Below are 15362 nucleotides of genomic sequence, written 5' to 3'. Positions count from 1 at the left end.
GGTTGACAGGACTTTTGCTGGTTCTACTGTTCGTGATACGATGGGCAAACTTGCCTTTTGTGCTACCATAAACCATATTTGGATGTAACGTAATATTTGTAAATGGAACTCCAACTCTTTCTCCTTGGAGATGATTTGGAACTTGGAAGCCATCTTCTTCAATGTCGGCTCCAAGCTCAAATGCTTCTCTCCCTCCCCCCTTTGTAGTGTTCGAGATTCCCTAAGTAATAGGCTCATTGTTAACTCCTGGGATCTTCTTCACCCCATTCTCCTTCCCCGTTCCCCCCCCCCCCCCACTTGATGGTTGTCTCTGGCCTCCCATCGGCCTCTTCTCTCTCTTTCTTTCTCCTCTGGGGCTGTATATTCTTCTCTATCTTTTAATACATATATATTGATTCATTAAAAAAAGGAAAAAGAAAGGAAACCCTTAAGTTTGTTTGAAGAATGAAAGGAAAATAACTTCTGTGGGCTAATTAAATCTGGAACTTTTAAGCCCTATCACGTTTTGCAAGTAAGGGCATGATAAGCTTAAATCTTCTTGAAGCTTAAGTTTGCTCGAAAATGAAGGTAAAATAATTAGTTTGAACTGATGATTTAATGGATTTGATATGCCATTTTCAAACCATGGAAACCCTAGCACATGTCCAACTGAATCAGTGCCAGAATGGATTAGACGTTGGTACTTGCAAATTGAATTCGATTATATACCTACCAGATCTCAATCCAATCCAAGAGCTGTTGGATCTGAAAATGGTGAAACCATATTCAAATCCAATTGGGTTTTGTTTGGACTCTGAATTGGATTCTGATACTACTTGTCCCCGAGCTAAGAGCACAAGAATTGAAATACTGATGTCTTCTAGGTAAAAATGCTAACAATATCAAGATTTGACCTAAACAAAATCAGGTTTCTCAATTGTCCAAAATAAAGTCAGATTGTAAACAGAACATTTTCTTCCATTGACAGCCTTGAAAGTCTGAACCTGTTAGCGTAAGTGTTCTGTCGTGCGAATGCAAATGCAAACAAAGACCATCTCCCACTGCACAGTGCTACATTAGGTCAAATAACAGCCCCATTTCTTTGTGATCGGCATGTTCCTCGTTTAGTGGATATTATGCACCTCATCTATCAGGGGTTGTTCATTCCAGTCATAATGTTGTAAATAAAAACTTGTAGGTTACCTAATTAATTGTGTTGTATTGGGTTCCAGCATACTCAACATTGACAGTGTTGTGCTGGGCTCTACATTATAAAACCAGAATGCTTTTGTATTAATATTAGTACTTTTCCATTGATGTGATTTGTGGGATCTGCAGTACTTTGACAGCTGAGATCATTTTATAGGATCGGATCCTCTCCTAAGCACTGATCGCCCAGGTCTTGCCCATGGCTACCTGAGCAATCGACATGTGTCCAAGTAGTGATCGAACGGGCTCTTGGCGTGGCACCTTTGTTCTGGTCGGTAGAAGCATAGCCGTTGGATCATCGCTTGGACACATGTCGATCACCCAAGTAACTATGGGCAGACCTGGGTGATCAGCACTAAGGAGACGAGCCGGATCCCATTTTATATGGCTGCTTGCAGGCTACAACATTGTTGCATTATTAATTGGTGCCTAACCCATTATACTAATAATATTCTTTTTTTCCTTGGGTTCTTGAATGCTTGCAGGTTGTGTTCCCTAGTTTCGGTGAACGATATCTTTCTACTGTTCTCTTCCAATCAATTAGAGAGGAGTGCGAGAAAATGCAACCCGAGCCCTGAGGGTCATTTTCATGGATCTATTCATTGTAGCGATTAAAATGCTTTATTTATGCATTTAATTCATTTTGTTTTTTTTATTCCACATCACACGGTCATTTGTCAAGTGTAGGTTAGCGGTTTCAGAAACTAGAAAGTAAAAGAGAAGTGCTGCTAAAGTAAGTTTCAAAATGAAAAGAACTTTGAATCTGAAGAATTTGTTTTATTTATTTATTTTTTTTTTGGAGGGAGGGGGGAATAAAAAAAGGAATTCTAATTTAGGACGAGTTTTTCTTTATCCATGGTGAACAGAAAATCTCTTAATTCACTTATTTTGGTGGTTTAACGGAATTCCAGGAGATCTGAAGGCATTTTGAAATTTGAACCAAGGGTGGGGGCATACGGAATAATGACATTCCAATGGTAAAGAAAAACTTTTGCTTTTCATATATATTTTATTTTGTTGCTTACTCTGCATTCATTTACAACTTCATTTTTTTTTGATAAACATAAAGATGACTTTAAATTATATTAGAAATGTTCATATTATGTGGATTACAAGTGACTATAGAGTGAGTGGATAGTGAAAGCGGAGCTAAGTTTTTGACAGAAAGTACCACTTTTGTAGGCCTGAGTTTAAACAAAAAATGGTGGGGATCAAACTGTACATAAAAAGCTATTGGTAAAATGCTCTTAGGCCATGATTTGGTACTAGGGTTCTAAAAGGATTCCAAATCAGTTGCATCACTCCAAACTTCCTCCACATGCCATCCCATCTCCTTAGCCTGCTTCAATCCAATAGTAGAGCCTTTGTGCTTGATTCAATATGGTCTCTTGTCATCACATGGTTGGACATTAATGAGATATATGTATTCGGGTGAAACAAGCAGTTAGCCCATCCAACCATTGTAGAATTTTTGTAAGAGAAGGTTGAACAAATTGGAATGATATAGTTTGTATGTGGTTTTGGGATAATTCTGGTCAGGAAAATTGGAGTGTCTGAGGTTTGAGTTTGCTCTTTGCATGATTCATGAATCCAGAATCCTGCATTTTTTAAGATAATGGGTGGGTTTGGTTGCACTCTCGAGAATGCAATCTCGTTCGTGTTTCCAGATAAAGTAGCAGATAATGATAAAGAACCTTGAAAAAACCCTTAAAGTGGCTGGAATTTGGAATTAAAAAAAATACGAGACAAGTTGAAACGTCATAGCTGAGAAAAACTTGGTTCGAAGTCCCAGGGGACTTGAAGCCCAAATTCTTTTAATCAAATCACATGAAAGAGATGTATGATTGGTAAATTCGGGATGGGAATGGCAAAAGCCACATGTGGGATCTAGTGTCATTCATCTTTCCAGTAAGTCTTTTGTGGGAATTCGGTCAAGAACAAGTCTCCAGAAAAAGACTTTAAATTTCAGATGTATGTCCAATTTACAAAAGAATTGCTACCAGTGAGAGCATAGAGATGAGCAATAATACCTGTTGGAATTCCTATTAGAGTTAGAGTTGGAAATGTTTTTGCAGGTATTTAGTTGCCATTTTAGTAGTAAAAACTCCATCATGTGACGAACGACACCACCAGGAATCGTTAGATGGTTGAAGAAGAATATTCAAAAAGATTGTTTGCCATGGATAATGGGGGACAAGAGGTAAGCATACTGATATTCCAATTATTAGCAACAATAACATCACTTACCCTATTTATCAAAGAGTTATGACTTATGAGGATTATGATTTAGGAGGTTTATCAAACAAAGTTTATTTGGTATCCATGGGTCATAGCAGAAATGAGTTGATGCTCCATTCCCAATCTTCTTGGTAGAAATGGGTTGATGCTCCATTCCCAATCTTCTTGGTAATCATTCTTTGAAGGGTAGGGAGGATACTTATAATGCTTCACCAAATAGCGGATCCACAACATGTGATCTATGTCATGCTGGGCAAGAGGACATTATGCATGTCTTTCTTACATGTAATTTTTCAAGGTGAATTTGGTTTGCGAGTCCTTTGGGACTTTGAAGCGAATGTTTAGTCTTTTCTTCTTTTCCCTCCCTAATAACGTACTTCTACCAGCTCAATTGGAACTATCATGATAAGTCTAAACATTTTTTCCAAGTTTTTATAATATCTTGCTATTTTATCCAAGTTTTTGGTTGCATTGGATTTTTTCCAAGTTTTTGGTTGCATCGGATTTCTGTCATCTTAGGATCATTTGATCCGAACCCAAAGTTGATGCTGGACCGTATCTATTGGTGGACTCAGAATTACCCTAGTACTAAAATCACATCCACCAATATGAATATTTTAGATCATCTGTCCGATGAATGTTTTCAACAGGATTATGCTGCTCTACCCCAAATTACCATCATCCTTATGATCATGGTTGCTACTATTATTGAAACTACGGGGTGGGTATCGGCTATTTTTAATGAATATGAATGCTTATTCCTTGTTGCACATTATTTGATGACAGGAGAGGCTTCTAAAGCGGTCATGAAGGGAACCTTAGTTGGGTTAGCGGAGGCTCAATAGCGGGGATGGGCCGTTAAGGAGATTTGGTGCGATGTGCCTGATTTTGCAAAGTTAATGAACCCTAACCATTTTTTGATGTGGCCATGGTCCACGATAACCAGTAGACTTGAATTGGAGAAACTCCTTGTTGATCCACTTTTTGTACCTAAAAATGCTAACACCTATCCTTTGTATGTCCTTAAATCAATTGCTTCCCAGGTCGCTACATCCAAAAGATATGTCTATAATAACTTTAACCTTATTTATATGTAATGTTTATTTGTTTCTTTAAAAGAAAGAAAAGAAAAAATGGAAGATCCTTTCTTCTTCAAAGTTGAAAAATGGAAAATAGACCTTTTAAGAAAATATTTTTGTGAGATGATCCGAGTCCATAGTGCCTGATCTTCAGATAGTAACCTCCATCCCAACTTGAGGAGTAATGCTTTGTTTTGAGTTTCAGAGTCTCTCAACCCATTTCCTCCCTGGGATTTGTGCTTACATACCTTGTGCCATCCAATTAGGTGATTTTTTTGGTTTGATCATTCCCATTCCAAAAGTGCAAGTAGGTTGAGTCTAACTGTAACACCCTAATCTGTACTTGTGGACAGGTAAGAAGAAAGAGCAAAGGAAGCCAATGCTGGCATGGTTGGCAGCTATGGATGCCAAGAAGGTAGAAGTGACCCCACCTGCTCCTGTTCAGCCTGCAAATATCACTGGGAAACTCATCAGGAGGTGTGGACAAAGAGGTAAATTAATTATGAGGCTTAATATATGAGAATAGAGAAAAGGAGTGTAACATGAGGACTTCCCAGGGGGTTACCCATCGTAGTACTACTCTCATCCGAGCACGCTTAACTATGAAGTTTTGATGGGATCTGGTGCATTAGTGCTGGTATGATCGCACCCCAAACTTGTAGGTCCAAACTGGCCAGTCGATTGGATTATAAATACATAATTTTTGAGTTTTTGCATTGTGGGGCACACACTTTTGTTGTGCAATTCCCCATTATACCCCTATGGAAAGAGACCTAATTAAGCTATAAAATACATATTTTATGTTAATAAATTAAAAGGGAAATTAAATTTACTAATTTAATTACATATTAGGTTAATTTGGTATTATATGCAATTTTCTAGGTTTTTGCATTGTAGGTAGACCTTAGGTTAGGGTTTGGCTTAATTGGGACTTCCAGGGAATCCCTATGAACTGTGTAGCTGCCCAGTAGAGAAAGCCCTAATCTCTGTGGGCTACTAGGGACCTTGGAACTTAGGTTCCTACCAGTTCAACAACAATTCAGCAAGAATTTGTGTAAAGTGCAACTGATTGGGTGAGATTTTATTAAAGCCCTAAAATAGAAATTCATACCAGGTTTAATTCCTATCATAATTTAATCAATTATGTCCCTAATAGTTTTATCTAAATTCAATTGAACAGGGAACTCAATTCTATGGTATTTAAAGACTAAATTCCATAAATGTGAAAAGTTGTTGGTACAACCCCAGGAAACCCTATCCAAGTGTGGGACACACTAGAGGTTTCCCCACAAGAAACCCTAGTAATAAAGAAAGTGTGGGGAACCTGGACTGCTCAGTGAAAAACAGCTATAGGCCCAATTAAATTGGGAATTGGGATAATACACTTAGGCAGAGTGGGGTAGAATTATAGAAATTTATTTTATAAATAATGATTTGGAATATCTTGTGAAATAGGAAATAATTTGCAGTAAGAGCACTTAATTGAACCAAAGAAGTGAACTTTTCAGGAGATTGGACACTAAGGTGAGTGGATGTTTGTTTTATTTTGTGGAGTGTTTCTATACTTTTGTATTTATATCTACTCATATGGAGTATGATGGTTACTGTGTTATAGATTTATTTTATATAAAATTATATATTTTACTGACTTGATGTGATCGAGGTTTTACGGATGTGTAGTATGATAGTTGTGTGGGTGATGACTGTAATATTGAAGGTCTGATGGCCGAGGTTCTTTCCGGTACCGTGGGCTAAGAAGTCAATGTTACAGTTATGACCATGGATATGTGACTGGATGCTACAGATGCTATGGATACTATGGATGCATGTAGATGCATATGGTTAGGATCATATCCCAGTGCTACAACCCCTTGTCCGTAGGGGGATAAGTATGGACTAATCTCGACATATGTGACTACCTAATCAGCAGTACACTTCGTGGTACGACATACTGTACCCAGAGACGGATAGCAGTAGGGTACGGCATACTGTACACTTGACTGCTCGGGGTTATTAACTTAGGGGTTAGATGGGGGACTGAGGTTATTTCTGGAACTGGCTGACTCCTGCCTTGTATTCTTGAGGCCCAATGTATAAGGTAGGGAATGCCACCTACGTTGTGTAGCACTAAACCTCTGTTTTTAGACTTAGTAATGGACTACGAAGTAATGTAATGTTAAATGAACTCATGAGGATCATATAAGGTGTGGAGCATGTACTGCATCATTTGTGATGTGTTTTGCTTGCTTGCCCCCACCCGTTCATTGAGCATGATGTGCTCACCCCCTTATTTACTTTTCTAGATGTTGAGACCAGTATTTTGCTGACTTCTTGCTTTGATCATGAGATAGTGGCCATAGATGACTTGGCCAGTCTTCAAGAGTAGGAAATCGACCATGGACCCGACTGCGGATGAGATGACTGTGCCTATGGAGGTCAGTTCTTCCAAGGAATAAAATAGACTATTCCTATGCCTTTTTGTGTATATATTTTCACTGATGTATACTCTGTTGTATATAGTCTACTACTGAGATATTCTAAACTGTGTAAATATTCTCTTTTGGTAAGGTATGTAACTCTCATTTGGATAATTGTATGTATATCTTATCACTTAGCTGGCACTGGAGCTTATATAAAATATCTTATTGTTGGACTGTGCATGTATATATGAACTGTTTAAGATTTAAAAGTAACTGCATGTGTATGGATTAGTGTAGCTAACGGGTCAAGATGAGCAGCCACTTTATTTTGGGCTTCTTCTAGTTATGCGAAAGTGCACAGATTAATTATGGTGATCTACTTCTAACTATCACCCTAAACAAATGCATCTAAAAACGTCCTAACCAATACATATAAGAAAATTGGAATTGCGATTGAAATTAAAAACCTAACCATTTGTCATCTAGGAATTTAAATACTCAAACCACAAAATAAAAAGTAAAAGAAATGTGTTGAAATGATATAAGTAAAATAAAAAAGGGGAATAAGGCTAGAGAGAGCCACACAAGTAGGTATCTCTTTTTAGCCCAAGGGATGCACCATAAATAATACGAACTTCCCTACTTGACCAGAGAATACTCGTACAAGGGCTTTTCTATTTAGCTTTAGGGGAAGAGATACAATATAAAAAATCAAAGTAAAAGGATGGTTCCACGGCTCGAGTGGGGCAAAGCCAACATATGCATCTAGCCAAGGATCTTGGGGGAAAGGGAAAGCATCAAAGTAAAACTAAAATTAAAAGCCTAAATTAAGAATGAATAGGTAGTAAGAAGAGGGAATTGGAGGGGGGGGGGTGAGAAGACTTATGTAGAAGCCTACAAACTTGAACTTTAATACTTGAACTTAAAACTTGGTCGATTTGAAATACTACCAGCCTTAAAAACCGGATTTGGAATGAATCAAATTTAAAATTGCTAGGCCTGGAGAAAACAAATCTTAAAAAAAACTTGCACTTGAACAGAGATGCTTCAAAGCTTGGGTCTCGTCACCTAGATCTAAGCCTTGAAATAGTAAATTAAAATTATTTCAATTTGAATAACTTGAATTGCATGAATAATAAAAATAAAAGACATTGCATTAATTAAATAAAACCAATTACAATAGTGTTTAAAGTCAAAAGCAAAGAAGAACTAAAAGTAGAACTAGAGCACAACTAAAACTAGAGAATAAACTAGAGAAAACCTAGAGAAAAAGAGAGAAAACCGTAAAAGGAGAAGTGCATCCTCCCTCCCCTTTGGATGATTTTTCTTGCTTTTCTTTGACCAATCTTCTAATTTAATGGGTAATCTCGTCCATGCCCTTGGTGCTTTAAGTAGGTGGAAAATAGGAGAGAAAATCTTCACAAAATCTCCAAAAAGAGAGAACCGCCCAAAGTGGAGGAGAGAGAGTGTTCAACGCCCCATGTGGGTCCCTCCATCTTGTTAGCATTTGGAATATTCCCCTGGGACAACTACAGAAGGGCTATCATGCATCTCCATTCAGTTTTGGTCCATTATTCTTTTTCTGCCCCGAAAAGAATAATCATGTGTACGAGTGTCTAAACGAATGTGTACTTTTAATGCAACACGTCTATCTTACTCAAAATTTCATCCTCTTTGCAACCATAAAAAGAAATGGGACCTCTTTATATATAAAATTGGAGATATGGTGCCCAATAGTTCCTAAGGCCTTTAAAATACCAAACCTACAAAAAGAGAATAAAACCCAAGGTAGCTCCATTCTAAATATGTAAAATGCATACTTTACTACCTAAGATTTCACACATAAATGTGCTCATCAGAATTCCCCCACACTTAGACTTTGCAAGTCCTCGACCAAAACAAAAAGAATAAAAAGTAAACAATAAAAAACCTAACTCACTTTTGTAGAAATCACGGTTGCACTTAGCATATGCAACAAGGCTTTAAACCCCTAGGTCACCCCTAGTGGACGAGTCATGTCTCGTGGTGTTTGCAGTGAATATACACCCAAAATTCAGAAAAAAAAAAACAAATCTTGACCTTGGCTTAAGGTAAGGGCCATACCAATCCGGAGCAAAGATAATTCCTCTTACACTGGATCTAGGGACCCCCACACTTGAATTTTTATTACCCCATATCGATTTCAGGCACAAGCATATTTCTTAATTTGGAACTCACCTTGTCTCTTCCAAAACATCCTTATCTTAAGGCAAGACCACTTGTGAAGTAATAGAGAACCAAGGACTAAGGTGTTGGAGTTTTTTCGACTAAACATGTTATTAAGGCATTGGGGACTTTTGCACATACTTTCCTACTGTGTGGTTTTTTTTTTTCATAATGAACTCTATCCTACTCCACTACTATTGGCTTGAATGACATGGTGGAGCAAACACTAGACACCCAAGTTACTATGTAGCTTCGCTTTTTTGCATATGCCCACATAGACAGTGATGCCAGAGTTTTTTCAGAAGTTTTTTCCCTAAGAATTTCAATCAAGACACGACGCTTCCTAAGGCACAATGCCTCGTCTAGTTCTAAGGAAATCAACTCTTACTTTTCACACTTTGTTTAAAATTATGTATTTGTCAACTCATGCCAATCTAAAAAGAAGGTCTCAACTCCAAATCAAGAGTACAAAAAACCCAGAGACTTACATATGGTCCAACACCGTAACACAAGGGTTTCTTATTTTTCAAAAGAGAGTCCCACCTCAAAACACAGGCCTGTTTCTTTTTTCTCAACAGGGTTTTTATGCGCTCAAGATGGGTACCTTAATCAAAATTACTACTTTCATACATCAAGGAACCGAATGGTATGGTCATTAGCCAAAAGCCAAAGTAGGGCATCATATCCTTAGCAAGCTCAAAAACAAAAAGAAAAACAAATACAAACAAAGGGGAGAAAGCAGAAGAAAACAAAGAGAAAAAGCAAACAGAAACTGGCTTTCCTCCCTCACACTTAAGTCATGCGATGTCCTCAATGCATGGAAAGAATTAAAAACATAGACAATGCAAGGGGCTCATACCTGGTTAAAAGTTAGTTATCTGTGTAAAGAGGTTCATGGAGATCCATAACCTCTTCACTAGTAGCAGTAGGAAACTCGAGGAACGATTTTAAATGCTAACCATTAACTTTCAAAATTACCCTTATTCTTGGATTCAGAATCTCCACAATCCCATGGGGATATATATTATGGACAATAAATGGGCCATCCCATTGGAATCTAAGCTTACCAGGGAAAAGGTATAACCGAGAGTTGTACAATAAGACCTTATCACCAATTTTAAAATATTTACGTAGAATGTGCTTATCATGGAAGATTTTGGTGTTTTCCTTGTAAATCCTAAAACTTTCATAGGCATCATTCTTAAGTTCCTCAAACTCAGATAGTTGGAGCCTATGATGAATTTCCGCATCAAACAAATCAAAGTTGAGCTTCTTTATGACCCAAAAGAAGCATAAGGCCTTATGCTCCAATTCAACAGGTAAGTGACTTGGGAAAGGAATCGATACCTATCTTGGGTGGACTAGTGATCTGGAGTCACACCTGAAACTAAGAAGTTGATAATGTCAGCAAACCATGATTCACTAGACATTGCAAGTAACTGTTCATCTGGAAAGTTCTCGTTGATTGGAGAATCGACAGTCAAGAAATTGGAAAGCCAGGATAGATGGTCTGTAAATGGGTTTTCAACTCCTTTCTTCTCCCTAATTTTCAAATCAAACTCTTGCAAAAGTAAAACCCATCTAATGAGACGGTCTTTAGCATCCTTCTTCTGACAAGGTATCTAAGAGCAGAATGATCAGTGTACACCACCCATGTGACCCAACTAAGTAAGATCGAAACTTTTCTAGTGAAAACACAACAGCTAAGAATTCCTTTTCAGTGGTTGTATAGTTGAGTTGTGCATCATTTACGGTCCTACTAGCATAGTAAATGATAGTGGGTAACTTATTAATCCTTTGACCCAAAATCGCTCCTATGGCAAAATCTGAAGCATCACACATCAGTTCAAAATGTTTAGTCCAAATAGGTGGTTGAATAATGGGTGCATTGGTTAACTCCTTCTTAAGTTGCTTGAAGGATTCTAAGCACTCTTTAGAAAACTCAAAAGTTTGATCTTTGACAAGTAATGCAATGAGAGGTCGAACTAACTGACTAAAGTCCTTGATCAACCTTCTGTAGAAGCCAACATGGTCTAGAAAAGATCGAACATCCTTAGCAATTGAGGAGGTGATAAATTATCAATTAAATCGAATTTGGCTCTATCTACCTTAATTTCCTCCATGGATACTACACTGCTTAAAATAATACCAGATTTAACCATAAAATGACATTTCTCCCAATTCAAAATCAAATTCTTAGATATGCACATTTTCAAAACTAGGAAAAGATGATGAAGACACTCAGAATAGGTATTCCTATGAATCAAAAAGTCATCCATAAATACCTCTAATAATTTTTCAACCATGTCAAAAAAGATACTGAACATACATCATTGGAACGTAGCAGGGGCATTGCAAAGCCCAAAGGGCATATGCTTGTAAGCAAATATTCTATATGGGCATGTAAAAGTGGTCTTATGTTAGTCCTCTAAAGCAATTGGGATCTTGTTATAGCCGGAATATCCATCAAGAAAATAATAGTATTCATGTCCAACTAACCTATCTAACATCTGGTCAATAAATGGCAATGGGCCAATGGGAAGTGGTCCTTCTAGGTTACCGTATTAATTTTTTCATAGTCTATACACACTCTCCACCCTGATTGAACATGCATTGAAATTAGTTCGTTATTGGCATTGGGAATTATAGTAACACTAGACTTTTTAGGCACTACGTGAACTGGGCTTACCCATTGGCTATCAGAAATAGGATAAATTATTCCATGATCCAAGCATTTTAGGATCTCTTTCTTAATGGCTTAAATCATCACTGGATTAGCTCTTCTTTAGGGTTCTGTGGATGGTTTAGAATCCTTTATAAGATGTATATAATGTTGCACAATAGAAGGGCTTATACCCTTGATATCAGCCATGGTCCAACCTAGGGCTTCCTTATTGTCTTTTAACACTTTGAGTAATTCCTAGAAGTCAAATCTGAAGAAATTATTACTAGAAGAGTTTGGTCAGGCCCTAGGAAAGTATACCTCAAATTGGATGGCAAATTCTTAAGATCTAGCTTAGGGGGCTCAACTATGAAAGGTTTGGAAATGGAATTGGAAAGGGGTCCTAAGAGCTCCACAGGTGTGTGAAGACACAAGACTTTAGAAAATAAATTTTTACTATCATCATCCAACTTATCCATACACTCTTAGAATTCTAAATCAAAATAAATATCAAAGTTGGTAATTAAATCATCAAAAAAATACAGAAAATCCTCAAGCATATTGATCTCTTCTTCCATATGTGGTTGCTTTTCTATCCTAAACATGTTAAACTCAACAGTTTGATTGCCAAAATATAACCTTAGGAAACCATTTTGGTATTGATTAATGCATTACTGGTAGCCAGAAATGGTCTTCCTAAAATTATTAGGATCTCATCATTGGTTGAGGAAGGCTTGGTATCTAACACAATGAAATTAACAGGGAAAATAAATTCCCCCACCTTAAGTAAGACATCCTCAACAATCCCTTTAGGAATCTTAACAGACCTATTTGCCAACTGAAGAGTAGTTCTAGTGGCTTTCAATTCTCCCAATCCTAGTTGCTTATACAGATGGCAAGACACAAGATTTACACTTGTGCCAAGGTTAAGTAAGGCATGCTCAATGTAGGTGTTGCCTATGACACAAGCTATAGTAGGGCTCCCTGTATCCTTATACTTGGCTGCTATAAGCCGAGTTATTATGGAACTAATGTTACCTGCCAAGAACGCCTTTTTGGGAACACTAGTGATACGTTTGTGAGTACACAAATCTTTTAAGACCTTTGTATAGGCGAGGATCTAGATATGGCATCCAAAAGTGGGATGTTCACTTCTATCTTTTTGAAGATTTTTAAAATTTTGTCCTTGGAAGCGGTCTTCTTTTTGTTTACCAACCGATTAGGAAAGGGGACAGGAGGAATATAAGGACTATTAGGATTTTGCTCTTTCAGAGTAGAATCATTTTTGGTTTCCTCAACCAAATCATCTTCAGTTGCTTTAGGTTCATCAGACGAACCTAGAACAGGATGCACACTTGTGTCCTCAACAGAAAGAGAGCTAACAAAAGTAATAGATGGAAATGACTTAGGAACACTCTGTTGGTACTCTCAGCCACTCCTAAGGGCATAAATAGTATGACATTTGTTAGAGGACCCTTGTTGGGAAAGAGAGCTAACAGGAGTAATAGATGGAAAAGATTAAGGAACACTCTGTATAAACAACATGACATTGGTTGGAAGGCCCTTGTTGGGGTTGACCTTGTACTACATTTAATGATGCATTAGGTGGTGCTTGTGAACTAACAGGCTGATGCCTAGGGTTAGGCTCTGGTTGATTATGCAACATTCCTTTCTCCCTCTCACACAAAATTGAGACAACTTGGGTGGACTCTCTTGTAAGAGTTTGATAGCTTGTTATAAGGAGGTTCATATTCTTTTTCAAGTCACTTATTTTGCTTGCCTCTCCAGTGTTGGTAAACCCAGGGATTGCTGATAAGATGATTGGAGAGGGGGCCTAAGGAAACTAGCCTGAGGTCCTATATTTAGCCTAGGAAAAGTATTTAAAGTAAAATGCTATTGTGCAAAGGGAGGCCTTTGGGGTCTAGGTTGACCTTGATTATAGAAATTGGAAGGCCCTGCTTGGTTGACTTGGTTTCAGGAGAAATTTGGGTGATTTCTCCACCCTGGATTGTAAATATTACTGTATAGATTATTCTGATATAAGGTATTGACACTATCATTGGAAGTGCCCCCAAAGGTGTTGGATCATTCTTCTATGACGTGTCCAGGGGACTGGAACCAAGCACACATCTTAACCATATTGACTGATGATGGCTCTCTAGGAACAATAGCCTCAATCTTTTTGATTAGGCTATCTAAGTGGGCTTCCTTGGCTACTATCCCATCCACAAAATATCCTTTCCCTTCTATGGTTCTTTTACTTTCTTGGGTTGATTACCACTCACGGGTTTTGTCTGCTAAGTCATGTAAAAATTCCCATGCCTTTTCTTCATCTGTAAAGGATGTGAATCCCCCAGGGCACATAAACTCTATCATTTGTTTAGTTGGGTAATCAATACCATCATAAATTATTTGGCATAAATGCCATAAGTCTAGGCCATGATGAGGACATTCTTGGAGTAGATCCTTGAATCTCTCCACAAGTTTAGAAAAAGACTCACTAGGCTTTTGCCTAAACTAAAGGATATCATTTCAAAGCTTACTGGTCTTGTGAGTTAGAAATATTTTTTTAAGGAAGACAACTGTGAACTGTTCCCATAAGGTTATGGAATTTGTGGGTAACCCATACAATCACATCTTAGCTTGGTCTTTCAATGCAAAAGTGATGAACCTAAGCTTAACAGTATCATCAGAAAGCTACTGGATCTTAACTAGAACACATACCTCTTCAAATTTCCTTAGAAATAGGTACGCATCCTCAGAGGTCAACCCATAGAAATGGGGAAACATAGTGATGTACTGAGATTTGAGTTCAAAATTATTACCCTGGGCTTGTGGTAGGACTATGTAGAAAGGTGATGAGCTCATTTATGTGTGAAATCTTAGGTAGTAAATCATACATTTTACATATTTAGAATGGAGCTACTTTGGGTTTTACTCTCTTTTTGTAAGTTTTGTATTTTTGAGGCCTTAAGGACTATCTAGCACTGTATCTCCAATTTTACACGTAAAGAGGTCCCATTATGAGGCGGGTGAAATTCCATGGTTATGAAGAGGATGAAATTCCATGGTTACGAAGAGGACAAAATTTCCATGGTTATGAAGAGGACAAAATATCCATGGTTATGAAGAGAATGAAATTATGAGAAGATGCATGTATTGCATTAAAAGTACACATTCGTTTAGACATCCATACACTCGATTATTCTTTTCAGGCTGAAAAAAGAATATTGGACCAGAAGTGAACCAAGATGAAGGCCCAACCCTTTAGCAGCTGTCCCAGGGTATAAAAGAATATTCCAGATGCCAACAAAGTAGGAAGGACCCACATTGGGTGCCACTTTCTCTCTCCTTAGGCGTGGAACACAAGATCTCCTGATTTTTTGGAGTTTGGTTGAAGATTCTCTATTTTTCACCTACTTAAAGACAAGGGGCATAGACTGAAATTTCAAATAAATTAGAAGATTTTCCAAATCTTGGAAAATCATCCAAGAGAGGAGGCTGCCCATGTTTGAAGAAAAGAAAAAAAAAAAAAAAAAAGAAAAAAATGGAACAAAATTTTCCTATTTT

At 37.6% G+C, this 15362-nt stretch overlaps 1 protein-coding gene and 2 non-coding genes across 3 annotated transcripts in view; 2 read left to right on the top strand and 1 right to left on the bottom strand.

The window, feature by feature from the left end:
* LOC122094268 (cysteine synthase, chloroplastic/chromoplastic) overlaps positions 1 to 1956 on the top strand; it is a 51806-nt gene extending 49850 nt beyond the window's left edge. The window contains exon 10 of the mRNA XM_042665022.1: positions 1674 to 1956. Within this exon, the coding sequence (XP_042520956.1) occupies positions 1674 to 1766 (93 nt within the window). The 3' untranslated portion in view covers positions 1767 to 1956. The remainder of the gene's footprint in view (positions 1 to 1673) is intronic.
* Positions 1957 to 5037: 3081 nt separating this feature from the next.
* LOC122094451 lies at positions 5038 to 5156 on the bottom strand. The gene has a single exon (XR_006144785.1). It is a non-coding gene; the product is annotated as a 5S ribosomal RNA (ribosomal RNA).
* Positions 5157 to 14226: 9070 nt separating this feature from the next.
* On the top strand, positions 14227 to 14333 carry LOC122094537. Its single transcript, XR_006144852.1, has one exon. It is a non-coding gene; the product is annotated as a small nucleolar RNA R71 (small nucleolar RNA).
* The last annotated feature ends 1029 nt before the right edge of the window (positions 14334 to 15362 follow it).

The sequence above is a fragment of the Macadamia integrifolia genome, chromosome 11, assembly GCF_013358625.1.
Source record: "Macadamia integrifolia cultivar HAES 741 chromosome 11, SCU_Mint_v3, whole genome shotgun sequence".
Classification (NCBI taxonomy): domain Eukaryota; kingdom Viridiplantae; phylum Streptophyta; class Magnoliopsida; order Proteales; family Proteaceae; genus Macadamia; species Macadamia integrifolia.
The sequence above is the reverse complement of the archived record's forward strand: the minus strand, read 5'-3'. Positions and strand labels throughout refer to the sequence as shown.